Consider the following 26,418-nt stretch of genomic DNA (forward strand, 5'->3'; position numbering starts at 1 on the left):
TAAGCCATGCAGGAGCCCTTAAGTACTTTTTAAGTAAAAGTGAAGGAGATAGCTGATGACCCAAATGACTAAGGCCTTGGATATGCCCTATGGATCCTGTCTAGGACACATTGTTATTTTTGGAGTAACATATCCATACTCATCTCGAAGAGTTTGTACTTATAAATACTGCTTCAACAATTCTAGGTAACTATAAATTCATTTTGCAGGCAAGGAAATTGAAACATAGAAAGATTAAGTAGTGTTAGGATTCCCAGGAAGTTTCTAGTTAGTAGTTCCTAGTAAGTAGTGGTACTAAGTTTTGAATTCAGTTATTCTGATTCTAGTCTGTACGGCAGTGATGCTTTCTGTCTGACTCTTTTCTTATGCTTTGTTTTTTTTCTTACATAGGGGTCCAGATTTTATGGAAGTGAGCTCAAGAAAGAAAAGCAAGTCAACCAACGAATTGAAAATATGATGCAACAAAAAGCTCAAATTACCAGCCAACAGCTAAGGAAAGCACAATTACAGGTATTAATTTAATTGTTAAATAAAGTAGAAGCTGGTAGAACAGTAATTGATAGTTAAAATGCATCATGGTCAAGTCATAACTGACAACAAAGTAATATGTAAATGTTCATTGTATTGTAAGGGATAAAATTTAACAGAGGCTTATACTTTGTTAAATATTGCTCTACTCTTTTATATCAAGACCCCATACCAAGGCATTGTCACCTCCATTATACAGAAGAGTAAATGGAGCCTTAGGGTAAATAACTTGCCTAGCTTCAGAGCTAGGATTTAATCCAAAACTTATGGTTCTTTTTTATTATATACATATTTTGTAGCTAGAAAAAGGCCACAGGATAAATGTGGCATGTTTTCTTCAATGCTGATTTTACAAAAATGATCTGGAAGAACATGTCAACTAATTAAATTAGAAATTTAAAACATAATTGTGTTGTACTGAACCTAGAGTGGAATGCCAAATGTACATGAATTTTTAAGATAAAACACCAGACTTCTAAAAATTTGGAGGCTTTTGGCTTTTCCACCATCTCTGGGAAATAAATACTCAAGAGTTTCCTCTGGTATTTAAAACTATTTTGGGAGGAAGGTTTGCATAGGGCAAAGCTGCAGGGCATTGTGTAGTAGATGGATAACTCAAAGTAGTCAAGCTTCTGCTAGTGAAACTAAAGTTTACTTTTATTTTTTATTTTTTAAATTTTTTTTTTTTAAAGATTTTATTTATTTATTTATTTGACAGTCAGAGATCATAAGCAGGCAGAGAGGCAGGCAGAGAGAGAGGAGGAAGCAGGCTCCCTGCTGAGCAGAGAGCCCGATGCGGGGCTCAATCCCAGGACCCTGAGATCATGACCTGAGCCGAAGGCAGCGGCTTAACCCACTGAGCCACCCAGGCGCCCCTTATTTTTTAAATTTTTTTAATAAAGTTTACTTTTATTTTATTATTTTCCATTATGTGTTGTGTATTTCCAATCATAAATAACAATAAACCTAGTTATACATATATTACTCTTTCAATAAGCTTTCTTTCTAATTGTATCTGTCATGTAATATTACATGGTATAAACTGCACTTTTAAAGACAGTTTTTAGGGGTGCCTGGGTGGCTCAGTGGGTTAAAGCCTCTTCCTTTCGCTCAGGCCATGATCCCAGGGCCCTGGGATCAAGCCCCACATCGAGCCCCACATCAAGCCCCACATCGAGCCCCGCATTGGGCTCTCTACTCAACAGGCAGCCTGCTTCTCCCTCTCTCTCTCTGCCTGCCTCTCTGCCTGCTTGTGATCTCTGTCAAATAGATAAATAAAGTATTTTTTAAAAAAGACAGTTTTTGCTCTCTATCAAAATTTGATTCAATTTAACAAAGCACTTTAGACCATTAATAATGATAAAATTATGTTAATATTCTATCCTATGTTAATATTTTGCAGCAATTCTTCTCATGATAGAGTTCAGAAATCATAAATTTTATGTCTTTTTTATTAAACTATGTGTCATTTTTTTCATATATACTCTCCTAGAGTGCAAGCTAATTTTTTTTATCTTATGTGTTAAGTGGTCTGCTATCATGACAAAAGATCACTTGCCTCAGTCTTTCAAATCATCATTTAGTGCATCATTTTAAAGCTCTCTTTGTGCTTTAGTCATTTTTAGTGTTCTACTATATGGAGGTACCAGAATTTATTTACCTTATCCTACCAGGGTTTCAGTTTTTTGTTTTATATATAACCTTGTGATAATCATTTTTATCTATATATGTTTGCACTCTTGTCCTGTTATTTTCGCCAAAGATGGTACAGTTTTACATTTTTGACATACTTGTTTTTAAAACTAGATTTTATTGATTTTATCAGTCTCTTAGTTTTTTCTTGTAGTGTCAAAATATTATTCCATGGTTATTTTAATGTGTCCTTTTTAGATAATAAAAGAGAAAGCATGTGTTCTCTCATATTAGCCATTAATATTTCATTCTTATTGGAATTGCCTTTTTATTCTATTAATATATAGGCTAAGTTGTTGGCACAAGAGACTCCAAAATACAACGGTTCAAATCAGATAAGAGTTTATTTCTTTCTCATGTAATAGTAAGTAGTCCCAACTGATTGGGTGGTTCTGCTCACCATAGTAATTTTGGGATCCCGGTTCTATATCGGGTTGTACTAACCCTAAGTGTTATTTATTCTTAACCTGGATTGACAGAATGGGATTATCTCTAGTCTATATTTCAGCCCCCAGTAAGGAAGAAAGAGTGAGGGGGAAAAAAAAATGAAAGACGAGTAATTTGCTATTCAACAAGTGAAAGAGAAGTTGCACATATTACATCAGCTCACATTCTTTTGACAAGAATTTAAGTTTCATGGCCACACCTAACTGCAGGAGAAGCTGTACAGAATATTTTCCAGCTGGGTGGCCATATGCCCAGATATAAATCTATTACTATGAAAGCAAGAGAGAATGGATTTGGGGGTTCAACGAGCAGTCCAAAATAGTATCCTCTGCCTGCATTTCTAGAGGAGTTTATGTATTTTTCTCTTGATTAATACATCTTATAAATTAAAGATTTTTTCCTCTGCCATTTGCTGTAAATATTTCCCCAATATGTTGTTTGCCTTTTAACCATGCAGAGGTTTTTTTTCCCTATACAGTTTTAAATGTTTATGTAATCAAAACAGCAGTATTGAAAAACTTTTTTTTTTCTTGGCTTTTTTATTGAAAGCATAAAAATTATTCCTTACAAGCAAGCCTATAGGTTCTTTTAGTATTTTTATAGATTTTGCTTGTTTTTAGTCCATTTTGAGTTTGTTTTTGGTTTTGTTTTAGAAGGTAAAGAGAGGGAGAGGGGAGGGGTGAAGGATAGAGGGGGAAAGAGAGAGAGAGAATCTTAAGCAGGCTCTCTGCCTAGCATAGAGACTGAGACATGGAGCTCGATCTCATGCCCCTGAGATCATGACCTGAGCCGAAATCAAGAGTCGGAGGCTTAACTGACGGAGCCACCCAAGCCCACCTAGAATTTGTTTTAATGTAAGGTGTTAAGTACTTTTTTTCTTAAATGGTGAATATTACATTTTCCCTAATAGTATCATTTTTTTCTAAATGGTGATTCATTTGTCCCAACAGAATTTATTGAATCTTGAGTCCTTTCTCCACTGAATTGAAATGAGGCACTCCCATATACGAAATTCTCATTGTATTTGGATTTGTTTCTGGATTCTCTTTCTTACTCAATTGAATCTTTTCCTATATCAGTACCATGCAATTTTAGTTATTCAACGATAATAATATACTTTAATATTCTCCTTCGCTACCATTCTTTTTTTTTTTTTTTTAAGATTTTATTTATTTATTTGACAGAGAGAGATCACAAATAGACAGAGAGGCAAGCAGAGAGAGAGAGAGGGAAGCAGGCTCCCTGCTGAGCAGAGAGCCCGATGCGGGATTCGATCCCAGGACCCTGAGATCATGACCTGAGCCGAAGGCAGTGGCTTAACCCACTGAGCCACCCAGGCGCCCCCTTCGCTACCATTCTTTAAAAATTTTTTTCTCATATGTTGTTTCTTTTGAATAAATTTGAGCATCATTTCAATAAGGTAATATTCCATCTGTCTATAATATTATTCTTAAATTGATATTAATTCTTGGCAATTTATTTTTAGAACTTCTTTTTGGTAAGTTTTATTGATCTATACAAATATCTGTAATAAAGTTTTAAAGATAAAATGCATATGAATGATGCAATAAAATAACTTTGCTATTGACTCTTTTTAAAGCTCATATCCTTAAATATACTAATAATTTGAAGGATTAGAAAATACCTTATACTGTATAACAGATCTTCACATTTTGTTACAATTTTAGTTGACTATTTCTGGGGAGACTCTCTGACATCTTTTGCAAAGGGAGTGGCAGGAAATATGTTCTATGTTGATTGTTAAATTGTTTCATTTGTTGAACTTCCTTTAAAAGAAATTGTATAAATGGGAGAGGATTAAGGAAATCCTAAGGAATCAAAAAGATCTGAGAGAAAGAGGTTTTCATGGGAAATGCATTCTATTCTAGAGTCATACAATTTCCAAATAATAGATTTTATTATGTGTGCTGTGATGGTAGGAACTATTATTGCTAGTCAAGATGTGGTAACTAACCTCTGTTGGCATGAACTCCCACAGTTTATTCAGAACCTATTCTCCTCTCCGCCCTACCCTCATTAGACTTGCTAAAGATGCAATCATTTTTATAGCTGCCAAAACATCTTGTTATAACATGGGTTCATAAATTGAATAGACAACCATCCATGTTATATTAAATGGCAACTATGCAGCAAATCAGTGCATTTTGACCACTTTAACAATTGGTTTTATGAACTCAGTTTTCCTGAACAATTTTTAGGGTAATTATAAATTAAGAAAGTGAAAAACAATATTTCTGAAATAATCTCCTGAATGTAATAAAAAAGGGGATTTTAATAAAGTAAATAAAACATAATGTTGATATAAAACACACTATTGGAACTTGAGTGTTAAAGACTTTTTAAGATCCATTTTAGGGAAGCATCATAAAATAATGGAAAGAGCACAGCCTTTGGAGTAACTTGCTTTACAGGTCTACTGCTAAGATTTTCCAGCTGTGTGGCTTAAGACAGATTACTGCATCTTACTGAGGTTTAGTTTTCTCCTCTCTAAAATGAGAATAATAATTAGCAACTCAGAATTATTTTGACCCCTAAATGAGTTAACATAGGATGTTAACATAAGAAGTACTTAACATGTTGTATAATACATATGATATACTCAATAAATATCACTTCTATTTCTAAAATTATAGGTTATATGATTAAGCCCTTTCCATATCTCTGGGTAACTACATTACATGAGTATGCCTTTTAATTCTTTAACCTTTGGGGGTTGGTTTCATCCAAATTTAGAAACAAAGTAAGAATGAGGGTTAACTTGCCCATTATCATGTAGCTAATACGTGGCAGAGCTGAAACCCACAAGAAGCTCTTATTCTTAACCATGGTTCTGAACTGTGGCAAAAGGGATAACATACATGTTAGAAGCTCAGATCAGAACTTGGAAGTCATCTGGAAGGGAAAATGGAAGAAAGGAAAACATTAATGAAGATTTCAGTAGAAGAAATTTGAAAAAAGCAGCGTGGTGTGCATTTGGTAGATGCAGAGGAAAAAGTGTTTAGACAAGGGTGACTAATGAGAGTAGGGGAAAATGGAATGTGTGAGTCACTCAGTGGGGAGGTTTCCTTTTGGCAACTGTACTTGCACTTTAAGCACAGAAAAGATAATATATTGCTGAAGAAACTGTCACAGAATTATTGTATGGGCTAAGGAGAACTTTTTTCCATTTGGTTTGCTTTCTATTTATTATCTTTTTCCTTTCCAGTATTTATGGGTTAAGATACTTCAAATGCTGCTCCCTTATTCTCAATTGACTTATATTTTAGGTATGCTTTCTGGATTAACATATAGTAGTTTTTAATCCACTCTTGTTTTCATTAGTCTCCATGATTTGTTTACATCTTTTGTTTTTTTTTAATGTCAGGATGCTATTCTCTAATTTACAATTGAGGTACTGGAAGAAGTAGTTGTTTTGAATCTGGATGATAGTTTGGAGTAATGTTGAAAAGTTCCATTTATTAAGAGTGGTGTCTCACTGCATGAGACCAATCTTCTCCAAAATTTTTCTACACATACTTCCTTCTCTTTCTGAAGCAGAAATATATATATATGTATATGTATATATATACATATATATAAAATTATATATAAATATATAGAATATATATATTCTACGAGTCTCACCTCTTTCTGTCTGATAAGGAAAGAATTTGAAGGCAAATGAGGTCCTTTTCCTGGTGGAACTCATAATTTAGTATCTAATACAGTAAGTGCATAGTAAGAGCAGGAAAACAAGTAAAGAACATTGAATTCTGTGGCATGGAGGACAGAGATGTAATTCAGCTACAGAGAGATACCTAGCTGACCCTTCAAGACTTTATGAAAGAATTCAGATGGGCATTGTAGACAGAGGAACAGCCTGAAGAAGGCACCAAGCACCCCAGGCTATTCATGAGTTACAGCCTAAACAGGAGCAGACCTTCTAGAGGCTCACTGTGGCTACTGGAGACAAATAGGATTCAGGGTGATTATTTCTAAAAGAGAAGTTGCAGGCTTAACCTGCAGCTAGTGGGAAGCTAGTTCCACTATAATGCTAAGAAGGAAGGCCATGAAAAAAAATTTGCCGAATGGAAGCAAGGTTGAAGTCCAACAAAGAGAAAAAGCCAAATTATACCCCTGTAACTCTCCACTTTTGAGAAAACCTGCTACAGAGATTGCCACATAATGGAAATTGCTTTCATTCCAGAGCTCACCCCACTTGCTTATATATCTGTCTCTCTTCCCCTCCGTTTTTTATTGTTTTGCTCTACAGCTGTCCATTGATCCTTTAGTCATAGATTACATTCATTAAACTTGTACTATGTGCCAGCCACTTTGCCGTGCTCTTTCTGTATTCCAGCTTATTCAAAGTGATCATAGATCAAAATGGTCACACAGCCAGCCACCCTTGGCTGCAGGGAAAGCTGCGAAACATATTAAGCTTCTTCAGCCTCTAGAGTAGAGGCCACAAAAAAGGAACACTTGAAAATGTGTATGTCTGTTACATAAACCCTTTTCTTACTGCCCTACTTTGGTTATTTTTACTTCCTTTCATTTCCCTTTCTTCTTATCAATCCAGTGCTTTCTCACTAGAGAAATAAAAAGTGCTTTAAAGATTAAGGTTCTACACTGTTATATTTGACATATAAATTGAAGTGTTTCATGAAAGAATAAATTATAGCTTGAATTTTCAATTTTGATTTGTATTGACTAACGGATACCAAATTTTAGCCCCATAAAGGCAGTTCTACAGAGGGAATGTTTACATTGTGGTTGGTATATTCACTTTTACGATACTATTCAGCACAAACATAATATGCCAAAGAAGTATATAATCTTTGATTATACCTCCTTTGTTTCTATTTTGACATTAATGTTATGAGTCAAATGAGAGTTGTTTATTTTACCTAAACAGAAGCTTTTATTTACAATAAGTTGGTCATCAGGTTTATAAAGCAGAATCATTTGATACAATCAGTTGGAATAGTTCATAAATATTTATTAAGTACCTGTAATGTGATTGTAATTATTGAGAGATTAAAGTGTTGGTAGTGCATGATATTTTTTTTTTTTTTAAAGATTTTATTTATTTATTTGACAGAGAGAGATCACAAGTAGACGGAGAGGCAGGCAGAGAGAGAGAGAGAGGGAAGCAGGCTTCTTGCTGAGCAGAGAGCCCGATGCGGGACTCGATCCCAGGACCCTGAGATCATGACCTGAGCCGAAGGCAGTGGCTTAACCCACTGAGCCACCCAGGCGCCCCAAGTAGTGCATGATATTTGAGATTTAACTGCATGTCTTAATGAAAATAGAAGAAATTATCAGACTTAATTAAAAATAGTCAAGTGTATATAGATAGGTGGGTGGTTGGGTGGATGGATGGATGGATGGATGGATGGGTAGATAGACAGGCAGAGACAGATACCTACTAAAAGGGAGATTAATGTTATGACTGTTGCATTTCAATAGCATGTTGATTCAAAATGTGTTAATTTTTTAAAAATTAAGGTTGACAGATTTGCAATGGAATTGGAAAAGAGCCGGGATCTGAACAATACTATAGTACACATTGACATGGATGCTTTCTATGCAGCTGTAGAAATGAGGGACAATCCAGAATTGAAGGATAAACCCATTGCTGTAGGATCAATGAGTATGTTGGTAAGTAGGTAAAGATCAAAGGCAAAAAGGAAATTTTATAACATATTTGAGTAAGCCTTAGTGGTTCATGAAGGGAGAAGCCTTTAGTAAGCTCTACAAGTTTGCTGGGCATTTTCCTTTGTGCTTTATATGTGCTCAATTACTGAATCCTTTCAATCTCTCTCTTTTTTTTTTTAAAGATTTTATATATTTATTTGACAGACAGAGATTACAAGTAGGCAGAGAGGCAGGCAGAGAGAGAGGAGGAAGCAGGATCCCTGCTGAGCAGAGAGCCCGATGTGGGGCTCGATCCCAGGACTCTGAGATCATGACCTGAGCCGAAGGCAGGCTTTAACCCACTGAGCCACCCAGGCGCCCCTTTTCAACATCTCTTGAGGTACAAATTTTTATTTCCATTTGACGACAAAAAACTAACTCAGAGAGGTGCTTAAAAACTTCCCCAAAGTTACAAGCCTGGTGAGTAGTAGAGTGGCATTATATCTTTCTATTGCAAGCTGTATTTTTTCCTAAGTAAAAGGGAATTTTTCAGTAAAAGGGAATTAGAGATGAAAGAAAAGGAAGTGTTACCCTAAAGCAGTTTGCAAACAATGGCTTGCAGGCCAAATCTAGTCTTTTTTTTGTAAATAAAATTTTATTGGAACACAGTCACACCCATTTGTTTGTTGTTGTATTAAAAGAGCAGAGTTGAGTAGCTGCAACAGAGACTATATGATCTACAAAGCTCAAAGTAATTACTATCTGGACATTTACAGAAAAGTTTTGCCAACTTTAGTTCTAGGGTAATATATTTTATTAGAATACTGCTGTTATTAATTCTTCCCATGACTTGGAACCTTTGCTTTTCTGATTACCATGTTGCTCTTCCTTATCACCACTGAAAGGTAAAGATGGCCAGGATTGCTATATGTGGCTAAAAATGTGTGGGGAACTAATAACAGCCCCTGAAATAGATGGATTTTGGTATTAAAAAACATATAAGAGGAGCAAGGAGAGTTCTTCCCTCTTCCTAACTCCTTCCAATGCTTTAGACAGCTATAAACCTAATTCCTACTGAGTTACTATTTTATTATAAAACTATTATCTATTTGTTCATCATCTCTGCTCCCATAGGTATGCTGGCAACTAACATTCCAGGTTCCAAAACAATGTTTACTGAAAGACTACTCCCCTTTCCTACAAATTATCAGCTGATATTTGAAAAAGTGTATTTAATCTTCTTAAGAATATATATCACCGGGCACCTGGGTGGCTGAGTCGTTAAGCATCTGCCTTCGGCTAAGGTCATGATCCCAGGGTCCTGGCATCGAGTACCACATCAGGCTCCCTGCTCTGCAGGAAGCCTACTTCTCCCTCTCCCACTCCCTGTGCTTGTGTTCCCTCTCTCACTCTCTCTCTTTCTGTCAAATAAATGAATAAGATCTTTAAAAACAAACAAAAAGAATATATATCACCATATATTTATGTGAAATTATTTTTGTGTACATATGTATATATTTTAAAGCTAAACCCACTGCTAGATCTGCAAAATATTTTTCTTCCTATGAATTATATCCTCCTAAAAATTGATTATTACTTCCAAATTCAAAATGATTGCCATATTTAAACAAAGATTACCCCTTTTGTATACTCAACTAATAGACTTCATTTCTAATGAGATTTGGAATAAATTTGCTTTTGTTCTATTAAATTCATAAAAGTGTATTTACAAATTAATGGTAGTGATGGTATATGTTTATTTCAGTCTATTACAGTCAGAATTCTTTTTTTTTTTTTTAAGAAGATTTTTTTTTATTGATTTATTTGACAGAGACAGAGACAGGGAGAGAGGGAATACAAGCAGGGGGAGTGGGAAAGGGAGAAGCAGGCTCCCCACCAAGCAGGGGGCCTGATGTGGGGCTTGATCCCAGGACCCCAGGATCATGACCCAAGTTGAAGGCAGATGCTTAACTGACTCAGCCACCCAGGCGCCCCCAGAATTCTTTTTTGAATAATTTGATGGATCTTCAAAGTATTCTAATTTAGTACTCATGGTCAAAACATAGACCCTTAGCAGTTATTTATTGCTGCATAACAAACCCCTTTAAGTACTTAGTGGTTTGCTCATGATTCTGTAATTTGAGCAGAGCACACTGGGGATAAGTTTACTGTACCGAGGGTTGACTACAGTTATTTAGCTGGGGCTGGAGGATCCAAAATGGCTTTATTAACACACTTGGCCTTTCAGCCAAGATGGCTGGAATGGCTTCCAGCCGATGAACTTTTCCCTCTCCACATGGTACATCATCATTTAGCAATCTAACCCAAGACTGTTATATAGTTGTTGGATCCCCAAGGAAGCAAAGGCTGAAGTTACAGACTTCATAATGCCTAGGCTTCATAACTTACAATGTCACTCCCTCATATTCTTCTGGTCAAAACAAGTCACAGTACAAGTCACTTGGCATGAGGGACTGGAACCCACCCTTGAATAGGAGGAACTATAAAGTATCGTGGCTGTGATTTACAGTCTACCACAAACCTACTAGCTTTCATATCCATTCCATTAGAGTTATTTATATTTAAAACATTGATTTGTCTTTCTAGTCCCATCTGCATTTTCTCTTCCAGAACACTGTCGAAGATTGGCATAGTTTTGAGTACTATCAAGATTTTTAAAATGCCATCTGAAAGCTACTAATGGCAAATTGATACTAGTCTGAAGTAATCCTTTCATGTGATAGATTATGTTTTCCATTTCTTTGAATTTTCACTTGAGATTTCAAAGATTTTGTTTGTGATAAAAAATTTTTGTGTAAGTGGTATTGTGGTATCAACAGGATTTAAAAGTAATGTTCTCGGGGCACCTGGGTGGCTCAGTGGGTTAAAGCCTCTGCCTTCGGCTCAGGTCATGATCCCAGGGTCCTGGGATCAAGCCCCAAATCGGGCTCTCTGCTAAGTGGGGAGCCTGCTTCCTCCTCTCTCTCTGCCTGCCTCTCTGCCTACTTGTGATCTCTGTCTGTCAAATAAATAAATAAAATCTTAAAAAAAAAAATTAATCTCCTTCTTACTTTCATAATTTTTTAGTTCCATCTCCTACTGAAAATGTTTTCACCAAAAAGTATATTCAAGCCTTAAGAAATAAAATGTAATTTTAAAAGCTCTTTTAAGCTTTCATCACTTCATTTTTTTGACATTTAATTTAGCTGACAATTAACAGAACCTTTGACTTTGGTTCCAAATGAAAAATTTCAAATGCAAATTCCAAATCTATACTATTATACCATGCTATTACTTTCTAGACTGTTACTTACATTTAATATCCATACTATTTGTACTATAACATTACTTTATAGTTATTACTTTCATGTAACATCATCCACTATCATCCAAACTTTGATATATACTATATTACAGTTATGCCTTAGAGCTAATGAAGTTTAGTTAATTGGAAATGTAAGAGAACCTTCTTTTTAGTCTTGTTTATTACCTGGCATCACATAAATATGGAGACATATTGTGAGAGAGAGGGTTATGGTATCGTAATACCATGATAGGATAAAGTCAAAGCTTGATTCGAGACTGCGGCCTATAAGACAGATGTCCTTGACTTGAAAATGCACATCAGTAATGTGTTTCTTATGAACTCATTGATTGGTATGCCCATTTAGGTTTGTATATTTTTTCCCATGTGGTCCGTTTTCTTTCAGTCTACTTCGAATTACCATGCAAGGAGGTTTGGTGTTCGTGCAGCCATGCCAGGATTTATTGCTAAAAGACTCTGCCCACAACTTATTATTGTGCCCCCAAACTTTGACAAATACCAAGCTGTGAGTACAGAGGTAAGTCTGATGAAGCACTCTTACTTACAGCCTTTCACTGATTTCCTGTCACCTACAGAGTCAAATCCAAATGACTTAGTGCATCAGAATTTGTTCTTAATTTATCCCTTTAAGTTTTACTTCCTACCACTTCTCCAGCTCATATATTGAAAACTGAGCTGAGTATACAGAGCACACCCTTCTATTTCCCAGATCTTTGCTCTTGCACATATTTTTTCATCTGTTTAGAAAATTATCTACCTGGAAAACTTTAAATTGCCTTAATTATAATCTGTATTAACTTTAGGGTTTTTTTTTTTTCTTAATATGCAATATACTTTTTTTTCTAGAATTACCTATTTATAATTTACATAATCTACTCATGTCATTAATTTCAACCTCTTTGAATAAATTTTTCTATTCACAATGATAATAAATGTTTTTAGACAGTAATGAAATTCCATTATCTCGATTAACTGTTTTCCTTGCCTCACAGTCTAGTGAAGATGCTTATGAGCCTTTAATGTTTGAGAGACCAATAATCAAGGAAAAAAGGGAATCATCTTACTTTGAAAAGGATCTGAAATATAAAGATTTGATTACTCAGTAAAATTGCCTAAATTGTCATATATGAAAATTGTGATTTTCTCTGTTTTTGATAACTGGACTATCATTTAGCTAGTGCTAAAACATACCATCAGTTAAAATTTTAGAATAGTGCATCAAACAGTTTCAAACTTCTGTAATAAAATGCACTGTGTTAAAGACTGCTGTCTGAATTGAAACCCTTAAAAATCTATGGCCTAACCCTTAACTATCATTTGGTCCTGTAGGTCATCTTTAGATTCGCTCCTCTTATTTGTATTATACCTCATGTACTCTAGAAATGAAACCTCCCCAAAGTGGAATGGTATGCACCCCTAATTTTTTAAAAATTCTGTTTTTTTCATTCTTTCAAAAACAGTCTGTGGCAGCAAGTGCTTTTTGCCTATCTCTGAAAAGGTGGTAGAGAAGGGGGAACCACATTCCAGTGTGGTTTCTGCCTGTCTCTTTTACCATATTCCTAATGAGAAAGAGATAAAATGCTAACCACAAATATTACGGGCTTTCAATAAGTTTGAAAATCCTTCAGAGACCTTGTAAGAAGGAATTTTTTTGAGTCCTGCTTTAAATCAGTAAAACTTCTGACAATATGATAATGAGAGCTAAATTGTTTTTAGTTCTCTTCTGTCTTGTTACAGAAATTGGAGAAACCTTTCTCTAATTAGAGCAGGATCTAACCAGTTTATTTGCAGATAGCAAATGGGTTCTTACGTGTGAACGAACTACAGCACAAATTCACTGACTCTAAGTATATTAATATGTATGACTTGGTTTAAAAGTTTAAGGAGACCCATTTTTATTTTTTCCAAAAGAATGGAACAGCTTTGACTGTTGGAACCTAAGTACTTGAGTTTTACTGGAACATGTCTATTTTTGTTCTTCAAGCAGTATCCTCTGAAAAGGAAGTTAGTGAGTACTCCATGTCTCCAGGGAGTACTTCTCATTCAGAATAATCTTCATTGTCTGCCAACTACAGACTTTCCAGAGTTTCATTTTCACTAGAAAGATTCCATTTGAGTATATTATAAAATTGGTTTCTTCCAGAAGAACAAAGATAATTAAGGTACTCTCTGAGTAAAGCTTGGCCAAGTTTTATATCACCATTTTCTAAAATTACCTTTGACTCAGCTGTTCATAATTAAATTAAGCTAAAAAGCTTTATTTTATACAACTTCAAAAAAGGTTTTTCTCATGATACAGCAGACAGATTTTAAATACTAGATGGAAGGATAACATAATTCAACAAATACGTTTTTCAAATATGTATATATTATTTTGGCAACCATTTCCTCCAATTTCAGTTAATACTTCAGTGGTTAGAAACATTTATAGTTCCGTATAATAAAACTATCTTACATAAACGGTGTTTCTGGAATCATATGGAAATTCTGATCTTTTTATTTATCTCAAGATGCAGCTCTAGACTTTCCCTGTCATTTAATGTAGTCACAGACTTCCACTGTAGATTTTGTCATCTTTTCCATTCCAAATTTCGATAATTGAGCTTTGTTTTCTGAATGGATACATGCATTAATGTATGTTTTGAGTAGAGTTTTATGTGCATATTTATAATTAATTAAAATAGAACTACTTTCTAAAGCAACATAGTATTTTATGTAAGATTATTCCTTTTTAGGGGCACCTAGGTGGCTCAGTCAATTAAGCATCCAACTCTTGATTTTGGCTCAGGTCTTAATCTCAGCGTTATTGAGTTCAATAACTCAGCGCTTTGTGCTGCATGCTGGGTGTGGAGACTACTTTGAAATAAAGAATTATTTCTTTTTAAAATAAACAAAAAGGTGAGGGGGAGCAGTATCCTATTGTTCTGATTTCTATTTGTAACCAGTTACTTTAAATTATGTTACTTAACCCTTTTTTCTGTGCCTACCAGAATGATGTCTGAGACTTATTTGAGTCATTTATTATATCTAGATAAAGGTGGCTGAGTAGAGATTGTATTAGATGAAGCTGTTTCATGGTCTTCTGCCTTCATGATCTATTTTAATTCTAATGAGTCTTTGGACAAACTTGTGCTAGCAATAAATTATTTATTCCCTAAATCCATGAACTATTGATTGCAGGATTTTTACTGTAGTTGCAAAGTAAGAATATTAATGTTTCTTATCAGCTGTTATATTACGGGTTTTGCTATGGCAGCAAAATTTAAATCGTTTTGTTCCTTTTGAAGGTTAAGGAAATACTTGCTGATTATGATCCCAATTTTATGGCTATGAGTCTTGATGAAGCCTACTTGAATATAACAAAGCACTTACAGGAAAGACAAAATTGGCCCGAGGACAAAAGGAAGTATTTCATCAAAACAGGAAACTCTCTAGAAAATGGTAAGCAATTTATTAGTATGATCAAACTAAAAAACAAAAAGCCCTTTGAATTAACCCAGTTAACTTATTAGCATCCATAGGTAATAGAACTAGGTATCCCTTTATAATGAAAAAGTATTAAAAATGAAAAATCAGTGAAATTTCTAAGTTAAATTTGTAAATTTTAATCCAAAGAGATAGGTTTAAATCACTTTTAAACCAAATGAGATTGTTAAACCTCTAGAGTTTAAGAATCTGCAGAACCATTGAGTAAAGTAATTTCATAGCAGTTCTTTTCTGAAGATCTCAGGAAGGGTTGGATTGTGTTGAATCTGAAGAGGTTATCTATTTAAGGTGGACTTTTGTTGCAGTTGTTAAAAGGAATTAGATTTTTTAAAAAGCCTCAAATATATCGAAACATTGTATGGTTTTTCCCCCCTCATTTTCAAAATGATCTATGATCTGATTACACAGTGATTATGACTATTTTCTTTTTTTTTCTTTTTTTTTTCTTTTTTTAAAGATTTTTATTTATTTGACAGACAGATCACAAGTAGGCAGAGAGGCAGGCAGAGAGAGAGAGGAGGAGGAGGCAGGCTCCCTGCTGAGCAGAGAGCCCGATGTGAGGCTCGATCCCAGGACCCCGGGATCTTGACCTGAGCCGAAAGCAGATGCTTTAACCACTGAGCCACCCAGGCGCCCCGATTATGACTATTTTCAACGTTGCCAAAATTAATGTCTCCCAACTCTTCCTTAGACCTTATTGTGATTCTTTTGTATGCACTGATAAAGAAGTTTCATGACCCCAAAGTTTTTTTCCGAATGATCCCTTTGTTACTTATCCAAAATAATGTCAGAGAACCATGTAGTTATTTACACATAATGCTTTCAACACTGTCAGAGATATGATTACTTCAAATATCTTAGCTGTCATGGACCTCTGAACAAAGTTCATCTGGGTGAAAAGGTAGAAACAGAGGGTTTGCTCACAGCCCACAGCTGTATTTCATGTGCACGACTCATTGCCTTCTTCAGGTGGGGACAGCCAGTGGTGAGGAAATCTATCTGTAACTTTCCCTGAAGCAAAAATGGTGGATCTTCGATGGCATAACATTCTGACACTCATTGTTTGGGGTTCACATCTTTGGAGCAAGTTTAGTGCGGACATCAAATCACAACTCCACTACCTTATTTAGAACTCTAAGGCACAGGTCTCTCTCTTTAATAGAAACATTAAACAATAAACAGGCATAATTCCTGGACACAGAGGCTTAGAGCAAAAGATCTTTTGTATTATATTTTTATTGTTTGGGGGAAGAGGCACACAAAGCCTAATGTCAGTTTGCTTTCATCTCAATTTATTTCCTTACTTTTCACAAGAGAGGATGGGGGAACCGTTATATTGTTATATCAGAGCATCTCTCTGAGACCTCCTATTACAATTATGCTCACAATATGTTAAAAAAAATTACACTGGGACTAAGGTAAATGTTTTTATTCTCTACTAATGTTCTTTTCATTTATTATACTATGCACAAACTCACTTGAAGGATGTGAACTCTTAATTACTTATGTACTTTACTCTTCCTGTATTTTTTGTTTTTAAGCAATTTAAGTAGTTTTAACTTTTTTTTCCCCCTCATATATAAATCCCTGTGGGTGGGACTTTTCAGCATATCTGATTTCACAAATGCCATGGGAAGCTGCCCACAGTGAGTTGGTGCCACAGAAGGGAATTGATGTAACTTCTTCTGAAGTCCAAGACATTTTTCTGCTGTTTGCCCCTTTTCTGAAAGGTGCCATCTTTGGAAGAGTAATGCTAATTATTTTGTCTATAAGCAAATAAAATAATTGTTATTATTTTATGTTTATTCTGCCATATAAATCTGGATGGTGAGCAGGAGGCAGTGTAAGACAATGAAATACCGTATCCTTGTAGCACTCACCATCCATATATCCCATATAAAGATGGGATGCTTTAATCCCAGTGTTTCAGATGATAAGAAACCTCAGTTTTATACTCTGATCACCTCAGTTATGGGGATTATAAAGGTTTGTTTTCTTTTTTCAGAAAGCAAGTAAGAAATTACTTTAGCGTTAGTTGTATGGCCAGGCCAAATAGAAAAGTAGACAGATTGATTAATAGGTAACTGGGCCATTTAGCAGCTACTCTAATAAGGATGGAACCTGGACTGCATGCTTTGCTTCCTACTCCAGCATTCCATTAGTGACCCACCTAAAGGTACTATGATAGACTCATGAGGTACAAAACACAGGATAACTCTGTAGAAGGGGCTTATGAATGTGACAGGTGCCTTACTAGGTGTGTGGTTTTTGTACAGCTCTCTTTACCTTGACTTTTACCCATCCAGATGGGGAAAAGGGGGCCAGGCAAATACCATTTCAGCTGTGCCGCCGCCATAATGTTTTCTGAAATGCTCTGCCTTTTTTTTTTTTCTTTAAAGATTTTACTTGTTTGACAGAGAGAGAAAGCACAAGCAGGGGGAGCAGCAGGCAGAAGGAGAGGGAGAAGCAGGGTCCCTGTGCCACAGAGAGCCCAAAGTGGGGCTCGATGCCAGGACTCTGGGATCATGACCTGAGGTGAAGGCAGATGCTTAACCTACTGAGCCACCCAGGAGCCCCAGTGCTCTGCATTTCAAAACCAGAATATGAAAAATGAAAGTAACTGAAGTACCTAAATAATAGCTAATATTAAGTTTGAAAATAAGGCTTATTTTGTATGTGGCCTGGGAATTCAGATTTGGAAAACTTTTGTCTATAACTGAATTCATATTATGTACTTTATAATTTGAAACTAATCTGGTGTTAGTCATATTATTTATATTATCTTTAGAAAACCCTCCTTAAAGGGAGGGTTCATTTCTAAAATAATATGCATTTATGTGTGTCTTGAAACTAGAAATTTAATTTTTGGCTCTGCATTTACCTCAATTTGGAAAACATTTATATGTAATAAAATTATGAAATGAGATCAGAAAGTTCTGTTGTTAATCTTAATTTTTATAAATACATTTAAATTGCATTTCTCTTCCATTAAGCCCAGAAAGTAATCATTAATGGATTTGTTCATGAGGACATTTTTAGTATTGGTATAGATTTAAATATATTTTACAGTCTAGTTGTGAAAAGTGCAAATAAAATGAGGTAAAAACCAGATTAGTATTTTTACTTTACTTTTTAATAGTAATATTAGGTTGTAGCCTACTGATATTATTATAGTTAATCTGATTAGACCTTAAGAGTTTGTATATTTATAGAAGTGTAACTTACAGAAATAATTACTATTTATTTAAATGTGCCTTCAGTAAAAGTGATACTTTATATGTAAGCAAGTGAAAATCAAAATAAGCATTTTTAAAAGAAGATAGAGTATTTTAACATCTGAAAAGTTTCTTTCATGAATGAAGAAAATTTAAAGTTCTTTTCCCTCTAAAAACAAAACTTAATTCTCAGGCGTAATTATTATTTATGGCTTAATGCCTTTTTCCTCATTCCTAAATTCTAATTTAATGGGTAAAGGAAAAGAAAAGCTTTCTTTCTTTGTTTTTAAATAAAAAAGTAGTGTGACCCTAGGCCCAATTCTAGGTTTCAGTTAATTTAGGTAAGATACACAAATTCATAATTTTTACATAGGATATTACCTCTTCAAATGTATACTATGAAACAGATAATATTCCTTTTAAGAAAAACTCAGAATCAGTATTTTCTTTGTTAAACAAAGAAATATAAATAACATTTCTGATCTTGGTCCTTAGAAACAAAACTAAACTAGATTTAGTTTTGTCTTTAGAAAGAAGGTAGGGAAACCTCAATGATGAAATATATTTCTTTAAATGACGATAATTACTGTTTCTGTTTATAATTTAGAGAAACCAGGAAAAGAAACTAATAAACTGAGTGAGCATGAACGTTCCATCTCTCCACTACTTTTTGATGATAGTCCTCCTGATTTGCAGCCCCAAGGAAATCCTTTACAAGTGAACTCTGAAGAACAGAATAATCCTCAACTACTCCAAAATTCGATTGTTTTTGGAACATCAGCTGAGGAAGTAGTAAAGGAAATTCGTTTCAGAATTGAGCAAAAAACAACACTGACAGCCAGTGCAGGTACTTGAAACTGATTTGGTGGCTACCATAGTTAAAATTTTCAGACTGGCTAATTCAAGTGTAATATTAGTTCTTCCTCACTATGAAGCTTATAAGAATGTTTTCTTATCCTTTTTGATTCAACTTCTAATGACTTTACCTATTCAGAGTTCTATGAAGCTACAGGTAAATTGGAATTAAGCAGAAAAGCCTATGAGCCCAAAGAAAACAACTATCATAAATCTCATGTAGCTATCCTTTTTAAAGCATACAATACATTTTAATTGGCTTAGTACATAATACTTTATTAGTTTTCCCTTTGAAGTTTTTCAACCCTGTCCAAGATTACAGGAGAGACCCTGCAGAAGCCCTGACTAGCAACATAGCAATCTAGGACTAGCTGGTGAAGGGGAAAAGAGCTTTACAAATGTCAGTAACCCATGAAGGTATCACTCTGTCTTAGCAGAGAAACTGATATTCATCATGAGGACCCTAAATTATCATTAAGATTAGATTAATCTTGTGCTCGCTTCGGCAGCACATATACTAAGATTAGATTAATCTTTTTTTTCTTTGCCAAAGTGTGAGAATAAGTAACAAATTTTAGTAGGATGTGTATAAAAATTGAAATGAATCATTTAATGATCATATTTGAATATACCTATTTCAAGTTATCTTAATGATTAGGTCTCTTAGAAATTTTCAAAACAGCTTTCTGAAAAGTATTAATTTGCTTTAATAAAAACATAATAAGCATAATAAAAACAGTGCATACATTTTATTATCATTGTTTTAAATATAATGTAACCTGGAATCTTTGATTTTTTTTTTTTTTTCTTTACTTGGGTAATCTATACAAAAGACCTTTCAAAGAGTGAACATCCACCCTAAATTATATTCTGGATCTTTTCTATAAATCAACCCTGTATTACAACTAAAGATGGTCTGTAAACTAATAATATTACTTAAATAAACACTGAAATTACTCTTAGACTTTAAAACTCCATGGAGATTTAAATATTCTTCATTTCTGCTGCCACAGTGACTAATACAATTCCTTTTCCTAAAATCATATCGAGCCCTGGGGAGATAGGTAGTTTTCAGATGTTATTTTTAAAGTGTCATTTGTCATCATTTTGGACTTTCTACATTCACTATTTCTGTATTGTCCTCTCATATTTTAAAATGATACATGTCACCTTCTTTGAGTCATCAGAATGTTCTTCTTTTAAGGAATTGCCCCAAATTCAATGTTAGCAAAAGTATGCAGTGATAAGAATAAACCAAATGGACAATACCAAATTCTCCCCAGCAGACAAGCTGTGATGGACTTCATCAAGGACTTACCTATTAGAAAGGTGAGATTTTGTATAAAATTTCTATTTTATTTATATAAAATATAATTTTAGTTATATTTAAATATAAACTATATTTATTAACATAAATATATATATTCTGAAGAGGAACTACTTAGGATGATAGTAATCATTCTTTGCTGAAAAGTTTTAGAACAGTTGGTAACAAGCAGGAAGTATAATGGATGATTGAATTTGGATTTGAAGAAATCTTTCTATGAAACCCTTAAATTGAGGTTTAGGAAGTTTGTTTGCCAAAAACTTTTAAGAAAGTAGTAAATGAAAGACTTTTAAGTGTACCTCTGCCAAGAAGAACAGAAATTAGAAGAACACTTGTAAGGGTCCTTCAGCTGTAACCTAATATACTCTCTTGATTCTAAAGTCTAAATTGCCATCAGATTAATAGGTATGAGACTTAAAAGAGATTTGGAAATTTAATTGTTTTTGACCCCCTCCCCCAAAACCCCCAAAATACATTACTGTCTTTAAAATGGTAAAGCGATGCCTCAGGGGTTTTTTATAAAAAGGGTGTGTTTTATTATTTTTTACAGCTTTTAGATTTTTCTGCATATAGGCTTTTTTAAAAAACAATAATTGATTTTCTGGGGCCTGATTTTCTCACATTACATACAGGAGTGAATTTAAAGACACATCTTTCAATGCCCAGAAGAAAGGCCATATCAGAGGATATAATGTATGATTACTGAATAGTTTAGAGTATGTAAGATGTAGCTATAAAGCAGGGTTTTCCATTGTGTTTTTCAAGATATGAATAACTATGCCATTGAAAAAGGTTCTGGGGTCAAAGAACTTTGGAACATACCAGCCTTAGTGGGTAATAACAGATAATGTTATATTAAAGATTCATAAGTTTTGCAGTAAAAAATTTATTTTAGATTTGCTTATTCAACCATTTTCCAAGTTTCTATGACCATAGAACTCTTTTTTTAATGCTTTAAAAAAAACATTTTATTTATTTATTTGAGAGAGAAAGAGAGCATGAGTGGGGGAGGGCAGAAGGAGAGGGGGAAGCAGGCTCCCTGCTGGCTGGGAGCCAGATGTGGGACTCGAGCCCGGGACTCTGAGATCATGACCTGTGCTGAAGGCAGATGCTTAACTGACCAAGCCACCTAGGTGCCTCTTTAATGCTTTTTAAAATTTTGTGTAATTTTAAATTTTAAATTTCCATGCAACACTAGTTTAGGAGATGTACCGAGAAGTAAAGTAGTTTTCTTGCATGACTTGTGAGGATGGTCACATTATTCATACCTTTTATTGGTTATAAAAGGTATAATGAGATTAAATATCTTTTCTTGCCTTAATGTAAAACTGTATTAATAATAAATATTAACTCTTTTCTAGGTTTCTGGAATAGGAAAAGTTACAGAGAAAATGTTAAAGGCGCTTGGAATTATTACTTGTACAGAACTCTACCAACAGAGGGCATTGCTTTCTCTTCTTTTCTCTGAAACATCTTGGCATCATTTCCTTCATATTTCCCTGGGTCTAGGTTCAACACACCTGACAAGGTACCTATATGTGTAGTCATTCTGTTTTTTTCCTTATCATTTGCTGAAATAACAATTTTAACCATTGATATGGAGGCTATAGGATAACATGTTTTTTTTTCTTTATTTCTTTTTAAAGATTTATTTATTTATTCCAGAAAGAGAGAGAGAGCAGGAGGGGCAGAAGGAGAGGGAGAGAGAGAATCTTAAGCAGACTCCGCAGAGTACAGAGTCTAATGCAGGGCTTGCTCCCAGGACCCTGAGATCATGACCTGAGCTGAAACCATGATCAGATGCTCAACTGACAGTGCCACCTAGACATCTTTATAGGATAACATGCTTTAAAATTTTTTTTAGTCTCATTCATTCTGGAATATAATTTTTGAATTAGAGTCAAAAGATTTCAGGTGGGAGGAAAGGAAAAGAAGAACAAAGAATCACTCTTTGGCTGTTGGCTACAGCAATTGGTTAGATAGATAAGAAGAATGATGAGTACTTTCTTTTCTGTACCTGCCTTGTTTTTGTTCAGAACATAAGACTAATGGTCTGATTGTTGAGGAAAGAAAGGTGACTCATATTCCAGAATTTACCCCATAAGTGAGGAAATTTAATGATTCTTTGAGAGCCTTCATGACCTAACAAGTTCATTTCTTTTCTTTAATAAATAAAACAAGTTTTATTTCTTTTCTTTTTCCTGACTTGTAAATGATTGATTCATTCAGTAGTGAGTACTTACTTCATTAGTTACTGTTCTAGGCACTGGGAAGAACAGTAGAAAATAAGACAAAATCTTGTCTTCATGGACTTTGCAGAATAGTGTGGCAAATACAAAGTAACCAAATAAACAAATGAAGAAAGTAAGGCAGAGTTAGGGACTAGAACATGCCTTGGGGAGTAAGAGTGGGTGTTGGCAACCATAATCCAGATGCAGGGACCTGAAGGGGCCAGCCATGTAAATATGTAGAAGAGGAAACAGCAAGAGAGGTCCTGTGATTCTTCCTTGCCACTCTTTCATTTCAGTCTTAAAAAGAAATGTCCTAGAGTTAGAAGGGTACACTGTAGGAGTGGATGAAAAGAAAGGAATTTTTTTTTTAAGATTTTACTTATTCATTTGACAGAGAGAGAGAGAGAGAGAGAGAGCACAAGTAGGCAGAGAGGGAGAAGCAGGCTCCCTGCTGAGCAGAGAACCCATCTCGGGGCTCAATCCCAGGACCCTGAGATTATGATCTGAGCCAAAAGCAGGGGCCCAACCCACTGAGCCACCCAGATGCCCCAAGAAAGGAATTTTTAAGAAGAATGGGAATTAACATGGGGCACTATTTTTATAATTTTATCATCATCCTGTCAGTCTGCCCCCAAAATAATTCCTTCACATACTTAAACTAAAGGAAAGCAGGAAGATTACAGAGGAGGCAAATGAAATAAGTTAAAATAATTAAAGGTGCTAAATCTTACAGAGATTGCAGGTACCGCTTTTCTCATCTGTCCATGCTCCTCATCCCTTTTGTTTGTTTGTTTTTTTAAGGATTTTATTTATTTGACAAAAGAGCACAAGCAGAGGAGTAACAGAGGGAGAGGGAGAAGCAGGCTCCCTGCTGAGCAGGCAGTCCCATATGGGAGGCTCTCCCAGGACCCCAGGATCAGGACCTGAGCTGAAGGCAGATGATTAACAAACTGAGCCACCCAGGTGCCCCCATGTTCCCCATTTTTAAGCCCATAGTTAGCTGATTTTGATCTTGAGTGACAGTAATGATAAGATCAGAGAAGGAAATCACACTACTGTAAATAATCTAGTATTTGGAGGTAATGGGAAATAAAACTTTTTTCTTTAATCCAAGGATTATCCTCTTTTTTATTTACATAGTGGTTGAAAACAATATAGTTCTTGATATAACATAACATATATTAATCTGTGGTATTCAAAGATGCCAGTAATCCTTTGAAGTGAAATTCATAGGTAATTTTTAATAATGTAAAATAGCAAACCTCCTTTCCCTTCTTTTTTTTTCCTCCTTTCCCTTCTATGTACATTCTCTATTCCCTTCTTCTGCTTTATTTTTTAATCCTTAATTCTTCTTACCTTCTGACATACTCCAGATTTACTTCTATATTTCTTTATTTGTCTCCTTCCAGTAAGATATAAGTTTCTTAAGGATAAGAACTTGGTCTGATTTGATCATAACTGTATACCCAGTGCCTAGAATAGTACTTTACTCCTAATAGGTTCGTTGAATATGTGGAAAATGAATAATCTACATGTCATTTCAGCTTTTTAGTTTCAACTACTTCTATCGGAACAGCTAGAATTCAACCAAACTAGATGACTCAGATTCCAATCACCATCCTATTTCTGTGTCCAAATTCTAACTGAGGTTCAATAGAGTGGTATAAATGAATAATAAATAGCTATAGGAGAGCACAGTTAATATACCACGTAAAAAACTAGATAATTGATATTTAATCAGATCATATAACGGCAAGGCATTACACTACTAACTCTTACTGGCTTTTATAAGCCAGGGTTTTTATATTCACACTTTTAGTAGAACCAGTTTATAATATCAACCTATTGTAAATTTTTTCTCTATGATAGATATAGACTTGATCCATTATACATACAATGATATTAGCATCTGTATTTTTTGTTGATAGTTTTATTTTGAGATTTTAAAAACTCACTGTTCTTCATGATGTATGAATTTTAACCAAAAACATTAAAAAAATCTTTAAATTGTAATTGATATGTTAAATCCTTTTGGTTGACTAAAAAGAACTGAGTTTTCTTTGAAAAAGCAAAGAAAATCTTTTTTTTTTCTTTTTCATTTCAAGGGATGGAGAAAGGAAAAGCATGAGCGTTGAGAGGTAATGTTTTGTTCATAACTCATAATTCATATTATTTTTAACTTTTAATTTTTAGCAAAATATCACTGAAATAGAAAAATCTGTCTGCAAACTAAATGACATTTTTCAGAAGTTGATGTCACTAAATTAAATATCCCAGTTTAATGTTTTATTATCTTTGCTTGCTATGCTCTCCATGGAAAAAAAAATTAACTATAGTTATTTATTTCTAATGTTGGTTTCTTCCTATTAAATGAAAACCAATCATCTTAGGATTCTAAATCTTAATTTCTAGCCCTGTTTGTGAGAAAATTTACTGAGTAGTTATTTGAGAAATTTAAGAAGGGACCTTGGAAATTCTTCTTGAAACTTTTAAAGTGTTGGTGAATGCACATAGGGGTCAAATAGTAAGCTATTGAGCTTAGAGAGGACATAGTCCAGTGGTTTACAATCTTGTTTGGAAGATAAATGAAATCTTGATGAGATTTTATTATTTTCAGAAATATATACCAGTAGATCTAATTAGTTAATAAGGAAGGAGTACAGATGCCTCTTGAAACATTGCAAATATTCCCAGTCTTTTTTATAATTAAAAAAATACAGATGAAGGTTCTCAAGATAGCCTTTTTCACTAATGGGTTGGCAGAGATGCTCTATTGGACAGACTATGAGAGTGAAATAGCTATAAACCTAGAGGAAGTATACTAGTTTTTTATTGGTCCTGTAACATATTACCACAGATTTAGTGGCTTAAGACAACACAAATTTATTCTTTTACAGTTCTGAATCAGGAGTCCTAAAATTAAGGTCTTGGCAGAGTTGTAAGCCTTCTAAAGTCTCCAAGGACACATCCATTTTCTTACCAAAAGCTTTTAGAGGCTGCTTATATTCTTTGACTGATGGCCCCATGTTCCATTTCAAGCCTAGCATCTTGTCTGTCTCTGATTCTTACCCTCCTATCTTCTTAGAAGGACCCTTGGGATTATATTGGACCCACCTGGAAAGTTCAGGCTAATCTCTCCATCTTAACTTAATCATATCTGCAAAGTCACTTATATCATGTAACGTACTGGGTTCCAGGATATTAGGATTTGGACATCTTTGGGGGCCATTATTTTGCCCACCACAAGGGGCAAGCATTTTGGCAATGTCTGTTAAACTCACAGACACACATGCACTTTGATCCCACAGCTCTTTTTCTAGGAATTCATTTCACACATGTAATCAATGTCATTTTACAAGGATATAAGGTTACTTGTTATTTTTTTCATGATAACAAAAGATAGAAAGTATTTAAGTAAATATCCAAAAACAGAGGATTGGTTAAGTGACCTTACATCTTTAAATTAGAATATTAGGCTGTTGTATAAAAATGAGGGAATTATATATTCATAAGGAACTCTCACCAGGATGAATTGAGAAAAGGTTCTAAACAATGTATCTAATATTCTTCAGTTTATGTAAAAAAGTACAGGGGAAATATTTGCTTATTTGCTTATACAAAGAATATTCTGGAGAAATTTAAATGAATAGGAAGCTGGAAACATTGGTTGGAGGA

General features: G+C 34.5%; 1 protein-coding gene across 8 annotated transcripts in view; it reads left to right on the forward strand.

The window, feature by feature from the left end:
* POLK (DNA polymerase kappa) overlaps positions 1-26,418 on the forward strand; it is a 67,944-nt gene that overhangs the window by 30,209 nt on the left and 11,317 nt on the right. For all 8 annotated transcript variants that reach the window (XM_047729057.1, XM_047729055.1, XM_047729058.1 and 5 more), the window contains 8 exons: positions 391-510; positions 8,176-8,328; positions 12,015-12,146; positions 14,917-15,070; positions 18,938-19,177; positions 20,390-20,514; positions 21,874-22,040; positions 24,849-24,881. In XM_047729057.1, coding sequence (XP_047585013.1) covers positions 391-510; positions 8,176-8,328; positions 12,015-12,146; positions 14,917-15,070; positions 18,938-19,177; positions 20,390-20,514; positions 21,874-22,040; positions 24,849-24,881 — 1,124 coding nt within the window. The remainder of the gene's footprint in view (positions 1-390; positions 511-8,175; positions 8,329-12,014; positions 12,147-14,916; positions 15,071-18,937; positions 19,178-20,389; positions 20,515-21,873; positions 22,041-24,848; positions 24,882-26,418) is intronic.

This window comes from Lutra lutra, chromosome 5 (genome assembly GCF_902655055.1).
Source record: "Lutra lutra chromosome 5, mLutLut1.2, whole genome shotgun sequence".
NCBI lineage: Eukaryota > Metazoa > Chordata > Mammalia > Carnivora > Mustelidae > Lutra > Lutra lutra.